The sequence below is a fragment of the Halteromyces radiatus genome (genome assembly GCF_025201355.1).
Source record: "Halteromyces radiatus strain CBS 162.75 chromosome Unknown BX664scaffold_2, whole genome shotgun sequence".
Classification (NCBI taxonomy): Eukaryota; Fungi; Mucoromycota; class Mucoromycetes; order Mucorales; family Cunninghamellaceae; genus Halteromyces; species Halteromyces radiatus.
The window spans coordinates 439,585-463,881 of NW_026251688.1; the positions used below are offsets into that span (position 1 = coordinate 439,585).

The 24,297-nt window shown below is 32.4% G+C and overlaps 12 protein-coding genes across 12 annotated transcripts; 10 read left to right on the forward strand and 2 right to left on the reverse strand.

Annotated features, from left to right (window-relative positions):
* Window positions 1–722: 722 nt before the first annotated feature.
* BX664DRAFT_291127 (uncharacterized protein) lies at window positions 723–2,811 on the forward strand. Its single transcript, XM_051541930.1, has 7 exons — window positions 723–1,094; window positions 1,169–1,297; window positions 1,385–1,454; window positions 1,520–1,595; window positions 1,679–1,993; window positions 2,070–2,251; window positions 2,313–2,811. Exons 1-7 carry the CDS (start codon window positions 947–949, stop codon window positions 2,767–2,769), a joined length of 1,377 nt encoding a protein of 458 aa, XP_051402550.1. The 5' UTR covers window positions 723–946; the 3' UTR covers window positions 2,770–2,811.
* A 1,694-nt stretch (window positions 2,812–4,505) lies between these two features.
* Window positions 4,506–6,490, forward strand: BX664DRAFT_346387 (uncharacterized protein; the record flags this gene model as incomplete). The annotated part of the gene is made up of 7 exons (XM_051547525.1): window positions 4,506–4,656; window positions 4,737–4,862; window positions 4,960–5,025; window positions 5,134–5,159; window positions 5,245–5,298; window positions 5,408–5,955; window positions 6,109–6,490. The coding sequence occupies 7 exons, from the start codon at window positions 4,506–4,508 to the stop codon at window positions 6,488–6,490; spliced, it is 1,353 nt and encodes a 450-aa protein (XP_051402551.1).
* An 856-nt stretch (window positions 6,491–7,346) lies between these two features.
* Window positions 7,347–9,291, forward strand: BX664DRAFT_382779 (uncharacterized protein; the record flags this gene model as incomplete). The annotated part of the gene is made up of 5 exons (XM_051549081.1): window positions 7,347–7,596; window positions 7,753–7,881; window positions 7,915–8,132; window positions 8,243–8,557; window positions 8,641–9,291. Exons 1-5 carry the CDS (start codon window positions 7,440–7,442, stop codon window positions 9,289–9,291), a joined length of 1,470 nt encoding a protein of 489 aa, XP_051402552.1. The 5' UTR covers window positions 7,347–7,439.
* A 188-nt stretch (window positions 9,292–9,479) lies between these two features.
* On the reverse strand, window positions 9,480–10,654 carry BX664DRAFT_382780 (uncharacterized protein; the record flags this gene model as incomplete). The annotated part of the gene is made up of 3 exons (XM_051549082.1): window positions 9,480–9,891; window positions 9,987–10,117; window positions 10,491–10,654. The coding sequence occupies 3 exons, from the start codon at window positions 10,652–10,654 to the stop codon at window positions 9,644–9,646; spliced, it is 543 nt and encodes a 180-aa protein (XP_051402553.1). The 3' UTR covers window positions 9,480–9,643.
* Window positions 10,655–10,710: 56 nt separating this feature from the next.
* Window positions 10,711–12,008, forward strand: BX664DRAFT_323620 (NRDE protein-domain-containing protein). The gene is made up of 4 exons (XM_051543693.1): window positions 10,711–10,877; window positions 10,979–11,406; window positions 11,493–11,622; window positions 11,685–12,008. The coding sequence occupies exons 1-4, from the start codon at window positions 10,831–10,833 to the stop codon at window positions 11,965–11,967; spliced, it is 888 nt and encodes a 295-aa protein (XP_051402554.1). The 5' UTR covers window positions 10,711–10,830; the 3' UTR covers window positions 11,968–12,008.
* A 76-nt stretch (window positions 12,009–12,084) lies between these two features.
* On the forward strand, window positions 12,085–12,736 carry BX664DRAFT_291133 (uncharacterized protein). The gene is made up of 2 exons (XM_051541931.1): window positions 12,085–12,286; window positions 12,347–12,736. The coding sequence occupies exons 1-2, from the start codon at window positions 12,250–12,252 to the stop codon at window positions 12,547–12,549; spliced, it is 240 nt and encodes a 79-aa protein (XP_051402555.1). The 5' UTR covers window positions 12,085–12,249; the 3' UTR covers window positions 12,550–12,736.
* Window positions 12,737–13,138: 402 nt separating this feature from the next.
* On the forward strand, window positions 13,139–14,554 carry BX664DRAFT_323625 (mitochondrial carrier domain-containing protein). Its single transcript, XM_051543694.1, has 5 exons — window positions 13,139–13,198; window positions 13,258–13,331; window positions 13,418–13,473; window positions 13,540–13,626; window positions 13,739–14,554. Exons 4-5 carry the CDS (start codon window positions 13,609–13,611, stop codon window positions 14,504–14,506), a joined length of 786 nt encoding a protein of 261 aa, XP_051402556.1. The 5' UTR covers window positions 13,139–13,198; window positions 13,258–13,331; window positions 13,418–13,473; window positions 13,540–13,608; the 3' UTR covers window positions 14,507–14,554.
* Window positions 14,555–14,848: 294 nt separating this feature from the next.
* On the forward strand, window positions 14,849–16,885 carry BX664DRAFT_291138 (major facilitator superfamily domain-containing protein). The gene is made up of 5 exons (XM_051541932.1): window positions 14,849–15,020; window positions 15,090–15,261; window positions 15,451–15,738; window positions 15,809–15,926; window positions 16,227–16,885. Exons 1-5 carry the CDS (start codon window positions 14,874–14,876, stop codon window positions 16,792–16,794), a joined length of 1,293 nt encoding a protein of 430 aa, XP_051402557.1. The 5' UTR covers window positions 14,849–14,873; the 3' UTR covers window positions 16,795–16,885.
* A 1,995-nt stretch (window positions 16,886–18,880) lies between these two features.
* On the forward strand, window positions 18,881–20,318 carry BX664DRAFT_56553 (uncharacterized protein). Its single transcript, XM_051549633.1, has 3 exons — window positions 18,881–19,432; window positions 19,487–19,753; window positions 19,843–20,318. The coding sequence occupies exons 1-3, from the start codon at window positions 18,898–18,900 to the stop codon at window positions 19,881–19,883; spliced, it is 843 nt and encodes a 280-aa protein (XP_051402558.1). The 5' UTR covers window positions 18,881–18,897; the 3' UTR covers window positions 19,884–20,318.
* On the forward strand, window positions 19,894–20,274 carry BX664DRAFT_258100 (uncharacterized protein; the record flags this gene model as incomplete). The annotated part of the gene is made up of 2 exons (XM_051540538.1): window positions 19,894–20,098; window positions 20,159–20,274. Coding segments are annotated over 2 exons (321 nt in total), but the record flags the coding sequence as incomplete, so codon positions are not given.
* An 18-nt stretch (window positions 20,319–20,336) lies between the features above and the next one.
* BX664DRAFT_323636 (uncharacterized protein) lies at window positions 20,337–20,787 on the reverse strand. Its single transcript, XM_051543695.1, has one exon. It carries the CDS (start codon window positions 20,724–20,726, stop codon window positions 20,496–20,498), a length of 231 nt encoding a protein of 76 aa, XP_051402560.1. The 5' UTR covers window positions 20,727–20,787; the 3' UTR covers window positions 20,337–20,495.
* Window positions 20,788–23,182: 2,395 nt separating this feature from the next.
* Window positions 23,183–23,543, forward strand: BX664DRAFT_323638 (uncharacterized protein; the record flags this gene model as incomplete). The annotated part of the gene is made up of 1 exon (XM_051543696.1): window positions 23,183–23,543. A coding segment is annotated over one exon (200 nt), but the record flags the coding sequence as incomplete, so codon positions are not given.
* Window positions 23,544–24,297: the final 754 nt, after the last annotated feature.

Below are 24,297 nucleotides of genomic sequence, written 5' to 3' on the forward strand. Positions count from 1 at the left end.
AAAAAAAAAAGAAAAGAAAAGAAAAGAAGAAGAATTGCTACAATCTAGAAAGGGTTAAATACCTATTTTCTATTTTTCATTTTTTTTCTAGTTTGATATTGTCTGGCTTTATACGGATGACGATGAAAGAAAGCATGAGTAACACACGGGTAAACCAAGGAAGAAAAAAAATCATTTCCACGCCTCCGCTTAAATGGCTCAGGGGGGAAACAAAAAAAAAAAAAAAATTTCCCTGTGTCTATATAAAGGCGTGCATTGACTAGGAGGATCATGTTGTGAATTTTTTTTTTTTTTTTTTTGGGGTCAATCTTGTGAAGCCTGTTTTTTTTATGGTGAAAAAAAGGGGGAGTCATCGACAATTAAAAGTAAAACATTTTTATAGAATACAAAAATGATGAAATAAAGGATTGATTTATTTTAAAATGATCAATTTTTGAATGAAATCAAATATTCTTTAGATGAAAGGAATAAAATCCGACAGCATGATCCAACGCGAAAACTAAAGTATGACACCAGCAAAAAAAAAAAAAAAAAAAAAAAAAAAAAAAAAAGATGAAATCATCAAAATCCGATGATGTTTTAATCATCCTTCATATTCATACATAGAATCGAATCTTTCTTTAATTTTCTGTTTGAAAAACTTAAAAGAAGGTTAACTTTTTCGTTTTCGTTTATTAACAAAGAAAAAGGAAAAAAAAAAAAGTGAGGGGGGATTCAGGGATGTTGTTGACCCAAATCATTACCCAAAAAAAAAGAGGGTAATCTTTGATTTCTTTTTCGGTTCATCAAATTTTATACCAAATCTTTCTTTCCTCCTTTTTTTCTAAACTCTTTTCTTTTTTCCCGTTTCTTCACTTTTTACCTTTTTGACTCCTTTTTTTTGTCATTGTTGATCTTTCTTTTTTATTAATTCTATTATACAAATAGACAACAGTAATAATATATCATGGATACTAGAACCTTAATTAAACACTGTACAAATGGTGTTTGTCATTGTGATTGGCGTTTGACAATATATGGATGTGAAGAAGAAAAAGGCGCTTATATGATTAATATGGTCAATATTGGTATTTCTGCTTTTGTATCTATCATTGGTAAATAAAAAAAATAAAAATAAAAAAAAAAAATAAAAAAAAAGAAAACTTTTTCTAATGTCTTTCCACATTAGGTATTATCATCTTATTTCATCGACTTGCTATCAAAGGTCATCATTTATTTGATATTTCATTAAGTAAAGGTTGTCTTCGTCCTATGCCTGTTGATTGTATGTTATTCTTTTTAACCATTTACAATATTCGTAAGTTCAAAATAAATCATATATTAAATACATGTGGTATTCATCTTTAGGTTTGCATTTTTTTTTTTTTTTTTTGGAAAATGATAGTCCGTCTACTGGCAAGTGTTTTATTGGTAACTGATATTGAACCGGATAATTGGGTAGCTCGTTCATTTGTGTAAACAAAGTTATTTTTTTTTTTATTATTATTATTATTTTCATTAATATTTTCTTTTATAATAGATTTGAAATAAGTTGGCAATTTGGTTACGGTAGTTTTGCTTTATATTTGATTGGTATTGCTCAAACCTTGGCTGATGTAAGTTATGACAGATAACAAAAAAAAAAAAAAAAAAAAAAAACTGATCGGAGTACGGTTATTAAACATTTTAAATTATTTAGAGTCATAAAGTAATTTCAAGCGACTGGTTACCATCTCCACAAACCGTAGATTTGGTTGGATTAACCTTTTTCTTTGCTCCTTTTATCTTGAATAATATATGCTCTTTGGCCACAGGGATTCTTGCCACTCGAAATCTCTATGTAGCTGAAATATTTATTCATTTACTCTATGTACTTTGGTTCGTCCATTGTGTCTCTTTATCATGTGCTGTCGTATTATCTGGTTGGCGACTTGTTCGTATTTTGAATCGTCATTTGGCAAAATTCCAAACATCCCGTCCTCGTGCTGCTAGTATTCAAGCTGGGATTTTCAAGGTAAGAAAACGAAAAAGTAAAAAAAAAAAAATTGCCCTTGGATGACCAATCATAACATTTTTTTTCCATTGACTAGATCCGTGCTGTAGTGATTATTATCGCTGTCTGTCTCTTTTCATTTGCCTCCTTTTTATTGCTATATGGTATTCTACGTGATGAAATCATGACAAGTACTATGGGAAATCTTGTTCTTAGTGGCATTTGGAATTGGTTAGGTCCTTTGACTACATTGGCTGTTGAAGCAGCTATTTTATTCAAGTAATTAAAAACTAAACAAAAAAAAAAAAAGATCATCTCATATTATTATTTTTTTTATTAGTCCACATACGGATAGCGAAGGTAACATGTTTGGTCTAAAGACATCATCAGCAGATAAACCCAATCCAAACACCAGCTATACTGGCATGTTTGATACCCATTTTTCGATATTTGCAAGCGGTCAAGAGGCTAGTTTCCAAGGCACTCTAAGTCGAAATGCCTTTGATGAACTCAAACAACAACATCTTGAATATCAACGGCAATTCCAACAACAGCAAGCAAAATACCATCAATCTGACAAAGAAGATGATTCGGGACGGACCGATATCTTACCAACAACGGACGATTATCAACTAGACAATAGACAATATGGTCATCATCCTAATGCTTCTACCGCCTCGTCACCCTGTTCCTCCTCATTTGCTCCAAATAATATCATCTTGACATCACAAACGGGTATTCCATTGGAAGATGTTGGTTATATGGCAAGCAAATCCGAAGTCGCGCTCATTCAATAAGTTACAATATCTATTGTTAGTTTCTTCAATTTTTCATTCTTTAATTCATCCTTCATATATATATTCATCATGTATTATTAACTCCCAATTTTAATAATAAAAATAAAAACAAATCACTACAACCTTACTTTTATATATATTCTTTTGATTTTACTCTTGATCTCCAACCATTTTATTTATTCTCTTCCTATCTGGGAAATTTCATCATTCTCTTTTTTTTTTTCCCCAATACTTGGACTTTTGTGTTGCCATGCTTGTCATCATCGGAGTCCATCTATTTTTTGACATTTTCAAGAGATTGTCTTTAGATGATTATCATGTTATTCTAAAATCAAGGGTATCAGAGAGACATTCCATAGTCTTTTCACCAATCCATCTTCTAATATAAATTTAAAAAAAAAATCATCATAGGAACCATGCATTACGGAATTAGGATTACCGTTGCCGTACCATGACTATTTTTGTCCTCTTTGTTACTTGGTGTTATCCTTACGACTATTTTTTTTTTTTCATTGGAAGATCATGTCAAGGCGGGGAATGAACGTTCGCCAAAAAAGGATTAAACTCGAAAGAAACAAAGTTTATTCTGTCTGTGACACATTGAACCTGGAAAATGATGTCCCATTTTTGGACCCGCCACCTTTTAAGCGTGAACACTATTTTCAGCTCAAATACCCTGATCATCATTCTAACTCTTTGCATTTTGAAAATAAATGATTTATATGACGAAAGACATAAATAATGTAATAACTTACAGATTTCTCTCTCTTTTTTTTTTTAATGAGTACTACTTCATCATATATGTTTACTAGGAAAATACGTTTGCCTAATGATCACATCTTTCCTCTTGTCATATTTTGACATGTAGCGTAATCGCAGGATTATTGTAAAAAAAAAAAAAAGATGACCATGACGTACACCATACATGACATGAACCCGAGAATTACCATATTGCCGTCGTTGTCATTGCCTTTCTCCTTCATTGTCTTCTTCCTCTTCGTTTTTCTTCAGGAAGCACTGGAAACTATAAGCATAAACCAAAATAGATAAATTATTTTATGCTTTTTTTCCGGTTGAAGGTGAAAGACAATGATGACATGTTATTCTTTATTGGTGTAATAGTGTATTTATAGATTAACTATCGTATCAAGGTTATAATGAAGCATGATCTTTACTTTTCTTTTTTTTTTATTAAATCGTTGACAGAATTTCTGTTTCTTATAAAGGCATTTGGTGCGATATCTCATTTGTTCAAAGTCATTTTTTTATTTTCGTTCGTTACGTTATCTTGGTCAAAATAACGAGAGTAACACGAAAAGTGACAAAAATGAATAACAGTATTGTGCATTTTTTTTTTTTTTATCATTGATCATTTTTTGATCTCCACCGTTCAACCTCTTGAAATTATCATAAAATTTCTTTAGGGTAAATGGCTATTGATTATAAGACGGAGTTGAAAATGAACTTGACATTATTCATCCTTCTTTCCCTTTATAATAAGTTTTCCTATCAAAAATAAGAGAAAACATATCTATATATATTATTAGTGATCCTTGGGAAGTGTGCGTGAATATTTTCTTTATATTTATAATTATGATATTCAATTCTTGTGCAACATCCCAAAAGTTGTTTTTTTAATTTCAAGAGGGAAAATATTCACCACTTCGCCCCCTTTTTTTCATTTTTCCCTTTTTTTTTTTCTTTTTTTTTTTTTTTGATAAAGTTTTTGGGAAGAAATGGAAGATGTGCGTACATTGACACGACATTGTATTGATGGAACATGTTATTGCGACTGGAGACTATCCATTGACGGTTGTGTCAATTCATCCGGATTACGGATCATCTATCTGATTATGATCATATTCTCTGCTGTTGTAGCTTTGTTATGTAAGTTAACATGTTGATGATCCTACTCTTCTTATCAAGTGATAATGAATCTCTTTCTTTTTTTCTTTTTTTGATGATAGCCTTTAGTATTTTTCTTCATCGATTTATATTCAAAGGACATCGATTGTTCGATTTTAATTCTGCATCTGTCCTTAAACCTAAACCACTTGATTGTTTGATGTTCTTTTTGACCATATTCAACTTGCGTATGTTTTTCTCTACCTACACTCGATCATCATCTTTTTTTTTTTTTATTTTTCTCTATTTATATACTCATCGCAATTTTTTCCTTCTTCTTCATAGTACGAATGTTGACTGGTATCATTTTAGTCACCAATATCTCACAAACTAATCTATTGGCACGCTCTTGTAAGTAGAAATCTCTTTCTTTTTTTTTTTGACTTTAGACAGGATAAGATCAAGGTTTGCATGATTTTAACTCCGCATGCTTTTATTATTTGATCATCATCAAAATAGTCCTGTTTGAGTTTGCGTGGCAATGGGTATTAAAGATTTCTTAAAAAAAAAAAAAAAAAAGGATATAAATATTTGTAAATAACCATTCAACTTTTTATTTATTGATGATAGGGATATGGAGCATGTGCTCTTTATTTACTTGGAATTGCACAAACATTAGCTGATGTAAGCATCCCTTCTTTCACAGTTTTCATCTGATAAAGAAATACCTTTTTTTTTTGTTTTTTATTTATTTATTTATTTATTTTTCATTTGATGATGATTGAATGAATAGAGTCATAAATCTACAGCGAGACAATGGTTACCATCAACAAGGACGGTAGATATTATAGGCTTGACACTTCTTTTTGCGCCGGTTATCACCAACAATATATGCTCCATTGCAGCAGGAGTCATAGGCTCAAAAGGTACAGAAACAACTACCAGCTTGGACCCCATGACACCATCTTCATTATCAGCTGTTCACACTGCCGAGATCTTTGTACGACTTCTTTATTTATTTTGGTTCATTCATTGTGGCTCATTGGCTATTGCTGTACTCTACACTGGCATTCGATTATTAAGAGTATTGAACGATCATCTAAAAAAATTCAAGCCAGGTGTACTTCAACGACAAAAAATTCAAGCTGGTGCGCTCAAAATCCAAATCCTTGTGGCCTTGATCTTTCTCGCAGTAGGAGGATTTGCCATCTTTTTACTTCTTTATGGTATTTTGCGTGACCAAATCATGCAGAGTGTACCTGGAAGTTATGCTCTCTGTGTTTTATGGAATTTTTTGGCTCCTTTAGCTTCTGTCTTGATATGTCTAGCTATTATATCAAAGTAAGTGATGATCTTTTTTTTTTCATTTCACCGTTGACGTCTTTCTGAGCTAAACTTTTTTTTTTCAATATCTATTATTGATTTTTTTTTTCTTTTGGTTGGGGACATATTTATATTTAAAACGTGGGTTGTACTTTGTGTTTCTACCACTAGTCCTCGTATAGATGAAAAGCCAGCACTTGGTTTACCTAATTCAAGCACCGGAGGTAATGCATCATCATCCAATCAAAACTCTGCCAATATTTACTCCACCACCTCCAACACTGAGGCATCTGAGTTTCCAGTCAATTTGAGTGCTACTGCCTTTGAAACTTTACAACAAATCAAGGATGAAATGGTCGTCAGTGGAAATGGTACTTATCCTTTTGCTTCCTTCGATTGTCAACAAAACCATTCTTATTACACAACTAATGATGATGATGATGATGATATCTATGATGACGATGATGATCATCATCATAATGGTGTTCGTCTTCAATTATCAAAAAGTAACCTAATCACTCCTCCTCCACCAACTGCCACGTCCTCTTACTGAAAATATGAATATATAGATATACTTATATACATGACTTTTTTTTTCCTTTTAATGACTATTTACAACTTAGATTTTATGATACCTTGTTTTTGATATATGGATAATAAATAGTATGAAATTTAATATTAAAAAAAAAAAAGAAGCTTTGGGGAAGGATCTGCAAATGTGTTCTATATTAATTTTTACTGGTTTGACTAGGAATATGATCCGGAGTATGAAAGTGCAAAGTGATTCCGACCAAGTGTATAATATAAAGTTACCCCACTTTTTTTTTTCATCATCATCATCATCCACCATCATCCATCATTGAATCATTGAATTCATTATTACTATTATTATTTTCATTATGATTATTGTTATTATTATTATTATTATTACTATAATTGACTAAAAAGATCTTGGTAATAAGGGTGAGAAACTAAATATAGAGAAGAAGCAAGATTATTTCACACGGATATTGATTTGAAATGAAGCGTTTTCTAACACTATCGGGATTCTTAAGCAGTGACACTGTTCAAAATTGAAGGTGGCACAATACAGAAAGAGTTGAATCACTGGTAAGAAATAAAAAGTTTAAATTTTGCTTTAAAAAGTAGAATTCTATTTCATTTCCTGAATGTATATTGTGTTTTGTTACCATTCTCAATATACAAATCCGATGAAAAAGACATGAACATGTGGATGTCATTGATCTTCCTAGAAAGTGATTTAAGAAAGACTAAATATTACCAAGTCTGTTAAAAAAAAAATGAGGGTAACACATAAATAGTTAATAACCACAAAGCAAACCTTATACCATCTGTAAATATAATAAGGTAGGAGAGTAGTTTTCAATTGTTCCTTTTTTTTTTTTTTTCTCTGTCATTCATTCATTTAATATTATCAACATCGTCGGCCCAACATAGCTTTTTAATTTTTTTTTTTTTTACTCGACTTTATTATTCGACTGATGGATGATCCGAACGAACGAACGTTGATGAGACAATGTGTCAATGGCATATGTCACTGTGATTTCCGACTCACAGTTACTAATTGTGTAGAATCATTTGCTTTACGTACCATGTATTTATCTTTTATTGCTTTGTCTGCACTAGTCATCATCATAGGTAGATTTTATCCAAAAAAAAAAATTCAAAAAAAGTGGGGGATGTCCCTGTTAGAAAGAAAGATCCTTTCCATGAAATTCAGGGGAACAGTTTGATCTATTTTTCTTTTGGTGTGGCTTAAGATTTATTTTTTTTTTTTTTTTTTTTTTTTTTTAGGAATTGGTTTATCTTCAGATAGATACTTTCGAAAAGGACATCGTTTATTTGAAACAGGTTCCGATCGTGGTTTATTACGACCTAAACCTATTGATTGTCTTGTCTTTTTCATTACTGTTTTTAATTCGAGTAAGGCATCCTATAAATATATATTTTTTACAGAATTTCATCGTCGGCACGTGCTAGTCTCACACTTATTATTAACCTTCTTCCTTCATTACCCTCTTTTGGTAGTGCGAATGATTTGTGCTATTCTAATAGTCATTGATCATGATCCCACTAATGTTTTGGCAAGATCTTTTATGTTTGAATTCTCATGGCATTTTGGTTATGCAGCTTGTGCTCTTTATTTACTAGGTATTGCTCAGACTCTATCAGAGGTAAAAAAAAAAAAAAAAAAAAAAAAAAAAAAGGAAAAGATGATGCTTCATTGAAAACGAATGAAATCTAATTATTTTTACTCTTACCAATCATCATCATGATTCATTAGAGTCATAAAAACCTGACGCGTGGATGGTTACCTTCACCTACTACAGTAGATATCATTGGTATATGCTTTATGTTGGGTCCAGTAGTTCTTCATAACATTTGTTCCATTGCTGCTGGTGCTCTAGCATATTCACAATTAGGTACAGCAGAAGTGTTTACAAACCTGTTATATGGATTTTGGTTCATGCATTGCATCACTCTCTCTCTTACTGTCCTTTTTGCTGGAGTACGGTTGATTCGCATTTTAAATTGTCATTTGATCAAATTCCCTCCTACTGGTGATCGATACAAGTCCATCCGTCTTGGTGTATTCAAGGTAAGACATCTTTTTTTTTTTTTTTTTTTTTTTTTTTTTTTTTTTTTTTACATCTACTTATATCATTTCTTTATATCCTATAGATTCAAGCATTGATGACGATTATAGTCCTATGTTTAGCAGGATATGCAGTGTTTTTATTAGTCTATGCAATTGTTCGTGATCAAGTCACACAAAACAGTGCAGGTAGCATTGCCATGGCGACAATTTGGAATTTTTGGGCACCAGTGGCTACGTTATTGGGAGAAATTGCTTTGATTGTGGATCCCAAGTTGGGAGAAAATACAAATTTTGGTATCAAGACATCATCGACAGGCAAGACAACTACCAATAATACTAGTAGTAATGCTCTCCATTCCATGACCATGAGTATGTCTCAACAACAATCAAAACAACAAGATCAGGATGGGATGATGTTTGTGTCTGCTACGGCTGCACCTACTCTTAGTTTGGGTGCATTTGATCCATTTACAAAGGATCCAAATGGTCCATTGACAAAGCCTATGTTTGCTGCTGAAGTGGATCATACGGGTATTCCTTTGGAAGATAGTGTTTATATCCAACATCATCATGTAAATAACAACAACAATAATAATAATTATAGTCAGAATCATACTAGTATCGGTACTGGAGCTGATAGTGATAGTGATACCTTTGTGATGTATCCCCAAAGACAAGATAGTGATATTCCATCAAGATCTTCAAAAAGTCATCTTGTCCATCATGATTCATGATCACTTTTTTTTTCCCCTCTGTACTTTTCCCCTACCTTTTATTATTATTATTAGTATGATTAGTTTTCCTAATATTTATTTATTCCTTTTTTTTTATGACTCTGGATAGTTATTTTATATCTTTTAGTATAGATCTTTTCTTTTCTATTATTATTATTATTATTATTTGCTTGATGCCTCTTCTTATACACGTTAGTATTATTATACTTTATTATTCTTTTTTTTTTATTAAAATGATCAACATGCTATATAATCGGGTATATCGTATAGTATCAAATAGAACTGTTTTTATTTTTTGATATCAATGATGAAGAAAATGACTAAAAGTATTATACGTAATAAACAATGTTGTTCACAGATTTTCCATGTTCCCATACTGCTGATCCTCCAGAGGATATCGTTGGTGTAAAAGATATTCAGCTTTCTTGCCGAGGTTTGGATTAAAGGGCTTGATTGGAGATCCATTGTATATTGCAGAGATACCAGCCAAGGAGATAGAAACGGCAGCCATTTTTACTCCGCCTTGACTAGCACAATCATACTTGACTGAGAAGCAGTTGGGATTGATACAGAGGGAAGCACCAAGGACATTGTGTATCACTTTTGTCTATCAAGAAAGTGACAGGAGAAATGGTATAATATCAGTAAACAGACAGACAGACAAGACAGAAGTAGCTATGTATGTTCTGGTCTACCATGTCCTTGTCTGTGATGCAGAAGGATTTTTCTCATGTTTAGGCATGCCATAACATCCTGGTTCCACTGGCGATGTCTTCCTTGATAGCCTAACAACGCCATTTGGTTCATACAGTGTTGGGAGGTGCACCTAAAATTACGAGAATATATTTGTTGTTTGATGAGAATATTGAGAACAATGTAAAAGTAATTGTTGACCAAAGGATTGCAGAAATAAATAAATATATCATTCTTGTAATGAAGGAGAACAAAAGGGATAAGAAAAAAAAACAAGAAGGAAAAAGGAGAAGAGAAAGAAAAAGAGAAGGTGATAAAAAAAACAAAGAGAAAGAAAAAGAGAAGGTGATAAAAAAACAAAGAGAAAGAAAAAGAGAAGGTGATAAAAAACAAAGAATAATAATGTAACTCAGACATACGCATGATTTTTTATTTTTCATTGTCCTTGGTAATAATATCCTTGACATTGTCACACCTTGGTTGATTATTCTTTTGGTTCTAACTACCTTTTAGAAGCAAAAAAATACAGGTTTGACTGGAGCGATGTTCGTAATTCCCACTGTTCCACAGTCTTGATAGTAATCTTGAATGCCATCAACACCCAAAAACTGACGAAGCCATTCTCTAGCTTCACGAAGAGCGTATAAAATAAATAGGCTAACTTTTTCATGGATTGATCACACGGGTTTTTCTGTATACCATTGATGGTCCTCTTAGATAATACAACTTTATTGGTCTCAATTGAAAGTCAGTTCGTTTTTTCTATCACTTGAACGCGTCAAGAGGGAAACAGGTTTTTCTTTTTCTTTTTAATTTTTTTTTTCTTTCCTTTTGTATAAACCAACCATGTGTATTTTATTTTGGACAGTTGATAATCATCATGACTATAAATTGTAAGTATATATATATAATAATGGATATTCCTTTGATAATATATAATGCTTATATATATATTTTATTTACTCCATAACTCTTTTCTTAATAATAATGTTAGTATTTTTGCAGGCAACAGAGATGAGTTCCTAAGTCGACCCACTAAACCAGCACATGTATGGTTTAAAAACAATAAAGAGGATAAGTTTAATATTATTGGTGGCACAGATATGGAACCTACAGCATCATGTGAAAATGGAACTTGGTTAGGAATGACGACAGATGGGCGATTGGCAGCTTTGACTAACTTTCGAGAAGTTAAATATGAAGGACGACGATCACGTGGAGAACTCGTTAGAGACTTTTTATTAATGGATAACAATCAACAATCAACTGTGGAAAATTATATGAGTCACTTGCAACAAACGACAAGTGAATATGGTGGTTATAGTTTGGTATGTTTTGACCTACTAAAGAATGAAATGGCTTATTTTAGCAATCGAGATGTGGAACCACATATTCAATACTTGTCACCAAAACATATTTATGGTAATGAACGAAATAAAAAAAAAAAGGAAAGCTTCAGGATGATAATGATTCTTATTTTCTTTTTTTCATTATTTTTATTAATCTAGGTCTCTCTAATTCAGTATTATCGAATCCTTGGGAGAAAGTCAAACAAGGACAAGAAGCTATGAAAATATTATTAAAAGATGAATCTTTAACAGAAAAACAAATGATTGAAAATTTGTTTAACATATTACGGTAATGAAAAGAAGAAGAAAAAAAGAAAAGAAAGTTGATTTTTTATTATTATTATGATGTAGATCAAGTGAACCATTCAATGATCCCACTAATATTGGACAAGTAATGACTGATTTCAAAGAAAGGATTTTTATACCCAAGTTGAATAACAAAGAATTAGGTAATAATGCAAGTTATGCAACAAGAACAAGTACTGTGATTCTAGTGGATCGACAAGACAATGTGATTTTTGTAGAAAGAGATTGGTTTGAATGTATAGAAGATAATTATCAAGAATGTAAAGTCCCAGAAACTCGGCGGTTTATATTTAGATTAAAAGAATCTCATATTGTTAACAATGTATAGTTTATTTTTGGTTATTCAATAAAGATTGTATTTTATTTTTTTATGAAGGGTCTTTTTATTATTATTATTTATCCACGTTCTTTTGTGTCACATCAACAACGTGGGAGAAAGGATGGACCAAGAACGAAAAAAGGCAATAGAGTTTTAGGGTGAACAAATGTCATAAAAAAAAGAAAAAGAAAAAAAAATATTGATAGATCCCTCTTTCTTTCTCCCTTTTCTACCCTTCACTCATTACTTTTATTTTTTTTTTAATTATTCAACACTTATATACCCTTCTTTATGGCAACGAATGAGTCTCCTTCTTCCTTTGTACTAAGTAAGTTTTACAACTTGTAATTCCTTGATATTTTTATTAACCTAACTCTACATTTTATAGTTGGTGGCAATGAACGTAAAATCCCTTTAGAACAACAATATCATCCTTGTCCAAAATGTCATCATACAGCCTCTGTACAATTAACAAGAAGTGAAACTCAATTAGTGATACTCAACAAAACCATTAGAAAACCCAACAATATGCGTGTTCGATATGAATGTCGCGAATGTCATTGGAAAGATCAAAATTTGCCTGATGAATAACATTTTACTATTCCTTTACTAGTTTAAATATATCATACATTCCTTTTTCTATTATACCTTTATGATTCTACATTCGTTCGATTTATGTTTCTTATTATATTGTATTTCACGTTTTTTTTTTCTTCTTCTTTCTATTTATCATATATACACTACTTTGTTTCATTAAAATAAAAGTTATTATGGTAAGCAGTTACACATTTGATGATAAAATTCATTCCTTTTGAGGAGAATACTGTAGTTTTTTTCATTAATTTAGAAAGCGTTTCGATACCAAATATGGTAAGATTCATTCACTATGATAGATCTTCCTTAATTCAATGGATGATCCAGCAACCTAGAGGAGTTCAATTATTTTGATATGGATTAGTTTGATGATTTAGAACGAACAGTGCAATCAGTACTACCATTGACGTCAGTCAGATCATGGAAGATGATACAAATGTTTGGTCAGTCAGCTGTTGATGAGCTCCGATAAGAAAAAAAAAACCTTCTTCCCCTTTTCTTCCTCTTCTTCTCTCCCAGCCCCTTCCCAACACACACACATACGCATTCATACACACATATATATATAAACTTGGTTTTTTTTCTCTTTTCTTTTTTTTTTTTTCTCGGTGTTTTTCTTTCTTAGTAAAAACCAAAGATTGAATGGGTAAGAAGTCATATAAATATTTTTTATATTGAATGAAACTAAAACTTGATTTTTGATAGGCCCACTAATCTATATTCTTTCTTTTTTTGTCCCTTGATATGTTTAGCCGAAAGTGTAAATGACTTTATTGCAGGTAACTCCTCTAAATAGAGAAAGTGGGGGGTAATCAAGATAAATGATTAACTATAATATATTTATTTTTCTTCTTCTTACTACTAGGTTGGATTGGTGGAGCTGCAGGCATCTTAGTAGGTAGTCCTTTAGATGTATTGAAGGTAAGAAAAAAAATAGGAAAAGAAAGAACATTTTACTGATTCAATCTTATAAAAAAAAATCATCAGGCAAGATTACAAGCACCTAGTGGCAAATATGGAGAAGGACATACTGGCTCCTGGAAAACTCTGACAAACATGATTCAAATGGAAGGGGTAAGGAGGTGGCAAGTGGACCAAAAAAAAAAAAAAAAAAAAAAATGATGAAAAATTTTTTTTTACTACAATACGAATGGAGATGATGATGATTTTTTTTTTTTTTTGATAGACAGGCTCGTTATTCAAAGGGGTATTGGCGCCAGTGATGGGTTTGGCGGGTTTGAATGCAATCCTGTTTGTATCTTATGGCGGGATCTTAAGATACCTTCAACAATATCCTGGAAACTTGATCAACCATGAACAATATCAACCAAGTTTGGGACAAGTCTATTTGGCAGGTTGTGGAGCTGGTATGGCATGTTTTCTATTCTCAACACCAACTGATTTAATCAAGATTCAGGCACAGGTTAGTCAATTGAATAAAACAACATGGCAAGTGATGAAAGAAATCTTTTACAGGAATGGTTTAACTGGATTCTACCAAGGTGGGTGGATCACTTTGATTCGAGATTGTCCTAGCTATGGTATCTATTTTTGGGTATATGAAGGGATGAAACGATCGTTAATGGATCAAAGTGGCAATAATGAAGATTGGAAGTTGTTACTTGCAGGAGGGATGGCTGGTACAATCTCTTGGGCTTCCATTTATCCTATAGATGTCATCAAATCACGACTTCAGATGCAAGTGATTACTGCTAATACGGTGGAATCTTTGGCAGTAGTGAATGAAACAACAGCTCTCTCTTCTTTATCTGGTGGTGCTATGATTCAACAACAACCTTATTATACCTCTATTCGTGATTGTATCGTTCGATCTTATCAAGCTGAAGGTGTTGGTGTCTTTTTTCGTGGTTTGACACCTACACTTCTTCGTGGTTTTCCTGTGAATGCTGTTACTTTTTGGGTTTATGAGATTGTTATGAATTGGTTATCATAGAGATCCCATTTTAGATCCATTCATTTTATTTATTTATTTATTTATTATGTTTTAATAAAAACGTCATCTTGGATTTTATTTTATTTTGGTTTTGTGCGGATGAATAAAAGTAAGGAGTTCTTTTTTTTTTTCTTGAAAACGTTGTTTGTTTTGTATTCGATCATTTCGGTTTTTTTTTTTTTGGAAAAATAGGAGAATCGATGTATCCATCGAGAGGAGGGGTAAAGGGGAAACTTAGTAGAAACAATGATAAAAGGTAAAGGGGATATAAATCATCTTATCCTGTTTTCCATTCATCCCCCTCCCTCTTTTTCTTCCTTTTCTTCTTCCTATCACCTTCCAGTTTTGTTCTTTGTATATAAACGTTATGGTATTAAGACCTACAGTGGTTCCAGTATTACCTCAAAATGCTCAACAACCAAAGAAAAAACCAATTTCTAAACCATATTTATTAAATTTACGATCTTCTAAACAATTTATCTTTTGGACAGCAGCTGTAGGTCTATTCACAAGTGTAAGTTTCTTTTATTATTATTTATTTTTTTTCTATAGAATGATCATGTTAATGATTTTAAATATATAGACATTTGTCCATTCTATTCTATTTCCATTATCACCATTTATTGTCAATCGAATCAAACATAACAATGTGGATGATGATTCCTATCATAGCGCTAGTGCTTTAGCATCTGACAGCGAAGTTACGTCAAGAGAAACAGGGATCTTGGTGGCATTATATGCTGTGGGTTTATTATGTACGTATCTTTTTCTCTCTCTCTCTCTTTTTTTTTCATATATATATTCAACCCACACACAAGGGGGAAGGAAGGAAGGATAAGGAGGAAAGAAAAGGGGATAAAAAAAAGAGAAAAGGTTCATGCAAGCGGAGACTTAATCAGTTTCCTTTTTTGATTTGTTCTTCCCTATTGGGGATGATTTTTTAGGTGGATCACCATTGTTTGGTTGGTTAGGTGATAAAATCAAGCAAAGACGATTACCTATGTTATTAGGTATTGCAGCATCTATGGCTGCCAATTATGTTTTTATGTTCAGTATTGCTTATTGGATGTTACTTTTGGCTCGATTTCTTCAAGGTGTGGCAAATGCTTGTGTTTGGACCATGTCACTTTGTTTGATTGCTGATAATTGGCCTATAGAGCAATATGGTTTACAAATGGGGAAATTGGTTGGTTTTTATCCTTTAGGACTTTTGGTGGGATTACCTCTTGGAGGTAACTGATTACCAAAAAAAAAAAAAAAAAAAAAAAAAAAGACTCATCCTTTTCTTTTTTTTTTTATTAGGTATACTTTATAGTAATTTGGGTTATCAATCACCTTTCATTGCGTCTTCTATCTTAACTGGCCTTGATTTTTTGATGCGACTTGTGATTATTGAACCCTGTCATTCTCCACCTGAATGGTTTGATTCACAGATATGTCAAGATATGGAAAAACAATTACAACAACAAGAATTGCAAAAATCACAGCCTATCAAACAACAACTTACTGCTGATGATACATCAAGTACTCACTATAGTGGAAATAATAATAAAAATAATAATGATGATGATGATGACAAACAATCAGAAGCAACTGTGGTGATCAATTTATCTCCTGCAACATCACCATCCACCATGCGAGTGACTACATGGCAATTATTAAAACATCCTCGTCTCATTGTCTCTCTATTCCTTACTATCATCACTGCCACAGTGATGAGTGCCTTTGAACCGACCTTATCCATGCGATTTGCCTCTGAGTGGAATTTTGATGCAGCGGATTGTGGCCTGATTTTGATTGCATTCATGGTACCCTCGGTCATCTCCAGTGCGGTATGTGGATGGTTATGTGATAAGTATGGCTGTAAAATTGTTGCCTTTGTGTCATTAATACTGACGATTCCAGCCGGTGTACTGATGGGTATTCCAGAACATCATACCACCTTTTGGGTGTTTGTTCCTATTTTGGCATTTTGCGGTATCACCATGGCTGGCTGTCAGGCTCCTGTGTTCCCTGAAATCGCTCGTGTTGTGGAATTGGAGAATCATCATAAAAAGAATGACAAGGATGGTTTGGCCAAAAGTTATGCACTCTTCAATGCCGCCTATGGTACTGGCATGTGTGTTGGCCCTATCGTCGCTGGGTTTTTGTATAGTAGTGTAGGATTCTTTTGGCTTTGTTGTATCCTCAGTACCATCTTTCTTGTATGTATTCCTGTTGTATATCTTTATACTGGTGGAAGTCGTCAGTGGATTGTCCGTCAACCTCCAAAAGTAGAAGAGTCATGATCTATTCCACTTCTTTCATCATTTTTTTTCTCTTTATTATTATTATTATTATTATTATTATTTTTAATATTATGCAAGTACTAAATAAATCGAACCAATAAATCTGTGTTGTCTACCAGAATCAACTACTATAACCTTTGGCTTTTTTTTTTTTTTCCTTCCCTTTCTTTCTTTTTTTCCCTTTTTTTTTCTTCCCTTTCTTTCTTTCGTTTTTTTCCCTTTTTTCTTTTGGGGTGGGTGTGGGCGGTAGGGCAGAGGGTGTGGTGGTGGTGTGGGGGTGGACACCATTTTGTTTCCATTATCATCTACCGACATGAATATTCTGTTTCCCATAGATTACAAAGCTTGATGTAAAGCTCAAGTTGCTCTCCCTCTCTTTTTTTTTTTTTTACTTGACATCTCACTTGAAACATATCCAACTCCTTTAAGAAATCAACATTTAGCAGCAACAACGAACACTTCGCCATTCAATTCATTACAGCAGCAGACCAACATGATGAATTAGAAGGTTATATAAACATTAGGTTGGAATTTCAGAGGAAGGGCTATCGGTTCCGATAGCTACTTGGATGAATAGCATTAGTGTAAGTAAGTAAATATAATATTGGGAAGCGTAATTATGTGAACAATAAAAGAAATTCACTTTGTCTCTATATATTTTCGAATAGGTACGATCAAACAACAACTTCACAAAGGGCAGGCAAGATGGTCGTTAGTTGGATGGTATTGGATTAGCTTATACTTCTGAAAATAAAAATCATCACTTCTACTTCTACTGTTTTGTGTTGTGTATGGATATATATTTGAAGGAGAAGTATTTACTTTTGGGTAGTTCAAGACTGGCTGGATTCCTTTTTTGGTTTTTCAAAACATATGGGGAACATTGATGCTTATGACTTTTTACTATAATACAATGTCAACAAAATATTTTTCTTTTGTTTCTTTTCTTCTTCTCGACTTTGTTTCTTATATACATTACAATAGTATCATCAACATCAATGAGTAACGAATCGCATCGAAAGTGCATCTGCGGAGCAACTACCCATTTCAGGTCTACCCATCACTCTTGCCCACTAAACAGACGAATTAATGATGATGATGATGACGCTCGAAACGTTCGACAGAGGACAAATGGATCATCTAGCGTAATGTCAAGGAGAAGAGATTTCAAGAAACACGCTGAAGGGGCTGATTCTTTCTTTTTTTTTTTTTCTCTCTAGATAGATTTACTTTCATGATCCATCAAATCTTCGAGTGGCAGCCCCACAACCAGTTCGCAATTCTCAACCGCAAACTGCCAATATTGTATATCGCGATGTCTTTCTATAGTTATTTCTTTTTATAATATATATATTCAATATCCAATAAAACAAAGAAATTATTTTCTCCTCCTCTTAACGAAGTTAGTGATGATGATTGATGATTAATGAAAGCATCCTCTAAAAAGATAATCTGTAGTCCACATCTTTCCATCAAATCAATAGTTCACACCTTCCCAAAAAAAAAAAAAAAAAAATCCACACCTTTCCATCGAACCAATAATCAACATCTTCCAATAAAATGTATAATCCACATCCTTTCGTCAAATTAATAGTCCAAAAAAAAAAAAAAAAAAAACTATAATCCACACCTTCCAATCAAATCAATAATCCACACTTTCCAAACAAATCTATAGTCCACACCTTCCAAAGAAAATCTAGAGTCCACACAAATCTTTGATTTCGAAAAGCTCCAGCGAATCGCCAGAGCGTTTATTAAATATAAAAAAAAAATATTACATACAGTAATCTCTTACTCCTTTTCCATGGTACCGTCATAAAAATCATCATCCATCATCCATAACTGCTGCAGTAAGCACTAATTGACACGTAGCATTATAATGTAAATATTTGTAAATCTCATAACCAATTTACTCATAACTCATCCATGAGGACAAACCTGCCAGAGGCCCCCTGAGAATCATTTCCCCCCTCCTCCGGTCCAAAGATATCATTACATGATACTATACTAAAGTGACATGTACTATACTAAAGTGATATTGTCATCCGTCTTATCGTCCGTCTTATTTTTTTTGTCATCCGTCTTATCATCCGTCTTATTTTTATGGTCATCCGTCTTATCATCCGTCTTATCATCCGTCTTATTTTTATGGTCATCCGTCTTATCATCCGTCTTATTTTTATGGTCATCCGTCTTATCATCCGTCTTATTTTTATGGTCATCCGTCTTATCGTCCGTCTTATTTTTATTGCCCGCCGTCTTATCATCCGTCTTATCATCCGTCTTATTTTTTTTTGTCATCCGTCTTATCATCCGTCTTATTTTTTTTGTCATCCGTCTTATCATCCGTCTTGTTTATTATATATCATCTTTCTTATTGTTAAAATGAACATTACAAGGGATCAAGCCCTCTGTATGTTTTTTTATGAAGAATGTACTGACGACAACATCAAAAAATGCAAAGAACGGTTTGAAAAGTGGGGGGATGTCGAAATATGTTACAATACATCTCCAAAGGAACCAGTTGTTGTTTCAAACACGCGAATAGTTGGTGATCCTTTTACATACAGAAAATATCGAGAATCTCAAGATCCAAGCTTAGTGGGTGAAGTCAGAAAAAGAAAAATATATGAATTGAGTAAGTTCAAAGGAATAGTTTGTTATTGAATTCTAACTATGATTGTTGTTTTAGAAACAACTGCACAAGTAAAGATTTTTTTAAATGAAGCATTTTGCTGTGCAGATCCTAATAATGCCAAGGCCTATAAACCTAAATTGCTGTCAACAATGGAAATCTATGAAACCATCCAACAATACACATCACTATTCAGCAAACGAAGTGGGCAATCTTTTGCAAGATGGTGCTCAGTCAATAATGTATCATTTTTAATTGCAAAAGAAGACAGAAATACGAAAATTAGAAAAAGAAAGCTTTATGTACTAGATGATATGTATTATGGTAAGCCCGAACACAGTATAGTCAAAAATGTATAACTGATATTTTTTTTAGACGATTTATTGGTGGCTATTTGCAATTATTTGCCCAAGTACAAGGAGTCCATCTTGCATCTGAAAAAAAATGGTTATGAAGTCATCGGCTACGCGCGCAAATCCCCAGATGGCAGTGATCCAGCAACAAGATTGCAACACCTACAGCAAATGGTCAATAATCTCCGTGAACGCTCCCTTGTTGATAAAACTTACGTTTCAATATCTAGTCTTGCATCCTCGCCGTTTAACGAAAGGGATTTGAATGTAGTTGACGATATGGAAAAACTTGAACATGTAACAGGAAATACTCAAGGTAAATTAAAACTATATAGCTGCAAAACCCATCACTGACATTCTAGTTGATTCACAATAGATATGCTTGAGTATATTCAAGCCGTCGATCATAATGTTTGTTTGGTTTCCATTGATTTTGCTGGTCTTTCGTCACGTTCACATATTGTGAAAGATTTCTTGGTTTTTTTTTATTGAAAGTATATATCTTAGTTTTTTTTTTTTTTTTTATTGAAAGTATATAGCTTAGTTTTTTTTTTTTTTTTTTCTTGAAAGTATATATCACAAAATAAATTCTTTCTATTGAAATTTCATATTACAAAAGAAACAGGATTTTTTATACAAGCTTCATATTGCACATGATTTTTCAAGACTCAGTGATCGGTAAGGAGTCTATTAATCAAATTTTTTATTTACATTCACGGTTGATTTTCCAACAAACTGGAGGTGCTCGCTGGATACAAACGATATAATTGAGGGCATTCATGAATCCTCCTTTCTGTCACCAATATCGGTTGTTTTGGATCGGCGTTATAGCAGATCTCTACATCACCATAATCTTCGACTACTTTTTTGTACTTCATGACATTTTCTTCAGTATATTCGACATAAAAAAACATACAAATTGCTTGGTCTTTCGATATTTCCATTTCAGCAAAACAAAGTAGGGATTGTAAATCAAATAATGGAGACAATAAAAATAAGATAGGGATAGCAAAAAAAAAAAAAAAAAAAAAAAAAGAAAAATAGGACGGATGGGCTAAAAAATAGGGAATTCTTATTTTCACCCCCCTCAGTTTTGTTATTCTCACACCCCCAAGCTAAAAAATAGCCAATAAAAAAAATTTTTTTTTTCATATAGTCAATAAATTTAAGATAAATTTAAGCAAAACTTTTATATTCAGTCCACCATGGGAAAAAAATTCCGTATATCTGACATATAGTCCACGATTTCCGCTATTTTTTTAATAAATTCCGTATATATGAAATATAAAGCAAATATCTGATATATATGTCAGATATATGGCATACATACCTTACCATCATGTCGGATACCCGACATACAAGACGTATATCAGGAATCCGGAGGTCTGTCCGTAATCTGTGACGGCTATACGACATGCGTGTCAGATATACTGAATATATGGCGGATATAATACCGTACATCGCAGATCTCTTTTCGCCTATCTAGGCTAGAAAGCATATAATAGGTAGATTTACCTTTTTTTTTTGTAATAAACATAATTATTAGGTCAAATAGGTAGAATTTAGGACTTCTATATAGAGTTGAATAAAAATTGGGTTTTCTAGGTAGAATTTAGGGTTTCTATGTAGAGTTGAATAAAATATTGGGTCTTCTATGTAGAATTCCTAATTTGGAAGGAGGTGTTTTGCCCACAGGCTCGCTGAGAGAAAATTATGCATTGCCAAATAAAAAAAGGACGTTTGTTTATTTTTACTCTTCTTCTTCTTCTTCTTCTTCTTATTTTTATTTTTATCACATTATTGTTCTTTTTTTCTTCTTCTTTTTGTTATACGTTTACCTTTTAAGACAAATCAAAGTAAGGTATGGAAATAATAATAATAAAAGATTGTTTATACATATATTCATTGTATTCATGAACTGACTGAATCATTCTTTTTTACTGTGTGTGTTTATACCTTTTAGTTAAAACAAGTGAACACAAGTATCTTTAACCTGTTATATGCTATATTACTTATGTTTAATAGGGTAAATCCATTTCATTATGCCACCAACGTTATATGATATTGATCTCTCTCTTTTTTTATTATTTGAATCTATATTCTAGATATAAATATGACGATTGAAGTAAGTTAAACAAAAAAAAAAAAGATAATTGACGATTGAAGTAAGTTAAACAAAAAAAAAAAAAAGATAAAGATACAGTTGTTCTCTAACCTTTTCTTCTTTTTATACACGAATCATTCCAACCTCTTTGCTATATCCTTTTCTCAATGTGCTTTTATAGACACTCACTCTTATTAATTGTAAGTTTCAAAAACAAGTTCTTTTCCTCTTCTTATTTCTAACTTTACTTTTCTTCTTTTTTCTTTTATACACGTTCTTTCGACCTTGATGTTTTTACTACAACATCTGTCCTTTTCGGATTATCGTTCTTTCTTCTTCTCATCCTTCTTACTTGGTATCCTGGATAATGATTATTACTGAATATACGTCTGACAGAAAGAAAGAGGTCTAGATACACGAAGTTTGATCATTATAGTTTCATGTCAATAGGATACTACGAGAAGTGGCTATCTGTCTGGATCAGCGAAATGGATGAACAGGATGTATTATAGGATTCAATTGGATTCGACTTACAATCAATTAGAGATATCTTCCTGGTCTTTTTATCTTATTCAGGCTTAAAGCGTTAGTGATTCTTTTTATTATCATAATTAGTATACAATTATACACATTTACATTCTTTTTGTTTAATAAAATTATATTCATTGTCACTATTTACAATCATCACTTTATATCATTTCCTTTCAGACAATTGTTCCTTAAATAAATTAAATGATAGCTGAATCTAAGCTTAAGAGAATCAAGTTAGATGAAAAAAGGAAATATATTATGTAAGTCACTCTCTTTTTCATATATTTTTATCACTTTTTCTTTAATATTAAAAGCTAACCTTACTTCTTTGTAAATACTTTATTCTCATTAGTACATTACAACATATTCTTTCTCTAATTATATTACTTTGACACGTCGCTTTTACCTAGTCGGACTTTTCGTTACATTTTTATTTATTTCGTTTCCTAACAATTTTCTTTTTCTGCCTTCTCTTTCCTTTTCTCCACACTTTTTTTTTTTTTTTTACTCCTCCGCACTTTGTTCGTGTCTCCATATTGGAATAAATGACAGGTAACATATAAAATACAATGACAGTAATGGATTCTTATTCTATTATTGTCAATTTAAAAAAAAAATAAATAAAATAAAATAATAATAAATAAAAAATAGTGTAAAATACAATTAGTTACTTGTTTTATAGTTAATACATGACTCTTCTAGTGTCTACAATTTCAAGACCTCTTCTTGGTTGGACTCTCTCTTTCTTCGGATTCCATTGCGCAGCCAATGCGATTTAATTATGCACAAGTACTTTTGAAGGTCCTTTTTACTGCTTGGTTAGTCTTCCTTATGATATTTTCAAAATTTCTTTTCTACTTGTTTGGACTCTCTCTCTCCCATCTGTCGCTCATTGTGGTGATGTTCTCTTCAATATCTCTTTGCTATCTGGTTGGACTCTTTCTCTTTGTTGTTTTTTGTATCTGTAGATATTAAGATTGTCGTCTGTAGAGCCGAACTAGTAAGTTGTACAAAAAAAAAAAAGAGGATCAACCGATATTACATACAATCACTTGCTTCTTTCTTTTTTTTAGATCCTTCTTTTTATAGTATTGTGATTGATACATTGACACTGGCGCATGATCCAAGGTAATGTGTATATGTAAAAGAAGAAAAAAATGAATAAAATCGACGGATTACTACTCATTTTGTTGATTCTTTGTTGTCTGTTAGGTATCAGAATAGTGGTCTATACAGTCAAATGTCGGATGGTCATCATTACTTTGTACTTAGCTTTTGGTCAGACGAAGATCATGGTGTATTGATCTTTGTTTGTTTACGGGCAATGGACTTGGTCGAGGATGATCAGTTTCTAGAGTCGTTTATGAATCTAGTGACTGAATTTTGTGCTCAAGTAGGTGGAGGGCAAAATGCAACACGTAGGAAATTCAGTCATTGTCTGTTGATCGTGTTGTTTCTTCCTGGAGTCCTTGTTAAGTCCTGACATTTGCGGTATTTGGTTTGGAAAGATATTTATTGAGGATCATATCAATGACTGATAGTGGAGCGCTATACGTAAGACGATACAACTATCTTTCTTGATGATCTGAAATTGTCTGATATCTACATTTGGCAATCCTTTATATCTCTCCGAGCCAACTGTTATGATGACATTGGGTTTACTGGTGGTACAAAACGTTCGATGGTGCAGCCAAGGTAACTTGTACGTAGAAAAAGAAACATTGATGGATTACTACTCACTTTATTGATTTTATTTGTAGCTTGCTAGATTCTCGTCTATACAATAAAGGTGATGCAAACATTCAATGATATAGCCAAGGTAACTTGTACATAGAAAAAGAAACATTGATGGATTACTACTCATTTTGTTGATTTTATCT

Bases quoted from the DNA above. Each gene is read 5' to 3' on its own strand.
- BX664DRAFT_291127 (XM_051541930.1), top strand. From the start codon at position 947: ATGGATACTAGAACCTTAATTAAACACTGTACAAATGGTGTTTGTCAT. The intron at 1,298-1,384 runs GTAAGTTCAAAA...GGAAAATGATAG, and splicing joins TTTAACCATTTACAATATTC to TCCGTCTACTGGCAAGTGTT. The intron at 2,252-2,312 runs GTAATTAAAAAC...TTTTTTTATTAG, and splicing joins GAAGCAGCTATTTTATTCAA to TCCACATACGGATAGCGAAG.
- BX664DRAFT_323620 (XM_051543693.1), top strand. From the start codon at position 10,831: ATGTGTATTTTATTTTGGACAGTTGATAATCATCATGACTATAAATT. The intron at 11,407-11,492 runs GTAATGAACGAA...TTATTAATCTAG, and splicing joins GTCACCAAAACATATTTATG to GTCTCTCTAATTCAGTATTA. The intron at 11,623-11,684 runs GTAATGAAAAGA...ATTATGATGTAG, and splicing joins AATTTGTTTAACATATTACG to ATCAAGTGAACCATTCAATG.
- BX664DRAFT_291133 (XM_051541931.1), top strand. From the start codon at position 12,250: ATGGCAACGAATGAGTCTCCTTCTTCCTTTGTACTAA. The intron at 12,287-12,346 runs GTAAGTTTTACA...TACATTTTATAG, and splicing joins TCCTTCTTCCTTTGTACTAA to TTGGTGGCAATGAACGTAAA.
- BX664DRAFT_291138 (XM_051541932.1), top strand. From the start codon at position 14,874: ATGGTATTAAGACCTACAGTGGTTCCAGTATTACCTCAAAATGCTCAA. The intron at 15,739-15,808 runs GTAACTGATTAC...TTTTTTTATTAG, and splicing joins GGTGGGATTACCTCTTGGAG to GTATACTTTATAGTAATTTG. The intron at 15,927-16,226 runs GTTTGATTCACA...CACAGTGATGAG, and splicing joins TGTCATTCTCCACCTGAATG to TGCCTTTGAACCGACCTTAT.
- BX664DRAFT_56553 (XM_051549633.1), top strand. From the start codon at position 18,898: ATGGTCATCCGTCTTATCATCCGTCTTATCATCCGTCTTATTTTTATG. The intron at 19,433-19,486 runs GTAAGTTCAAAG...TTGTTGTTTTAG, and splicing joins AAGAAAAATATATGAATTGA to AAACAACTGCACAAGTAAAG. The intron at 19,754-19,842 runs GTAAGCCCGAAC...TATTTGCCCAAG, and splicing joins ACTAGATGATATGTATTATG to TACAAGGAGTCCATCTTGCA.
- BX664DRAFT_323636 (XM_051543695.1), bottom strand. From the start codon at position 20,726: ATGGAAATATCGAAAGACCAAGCAATTTGTATGTTTTTTTATGTCGAA.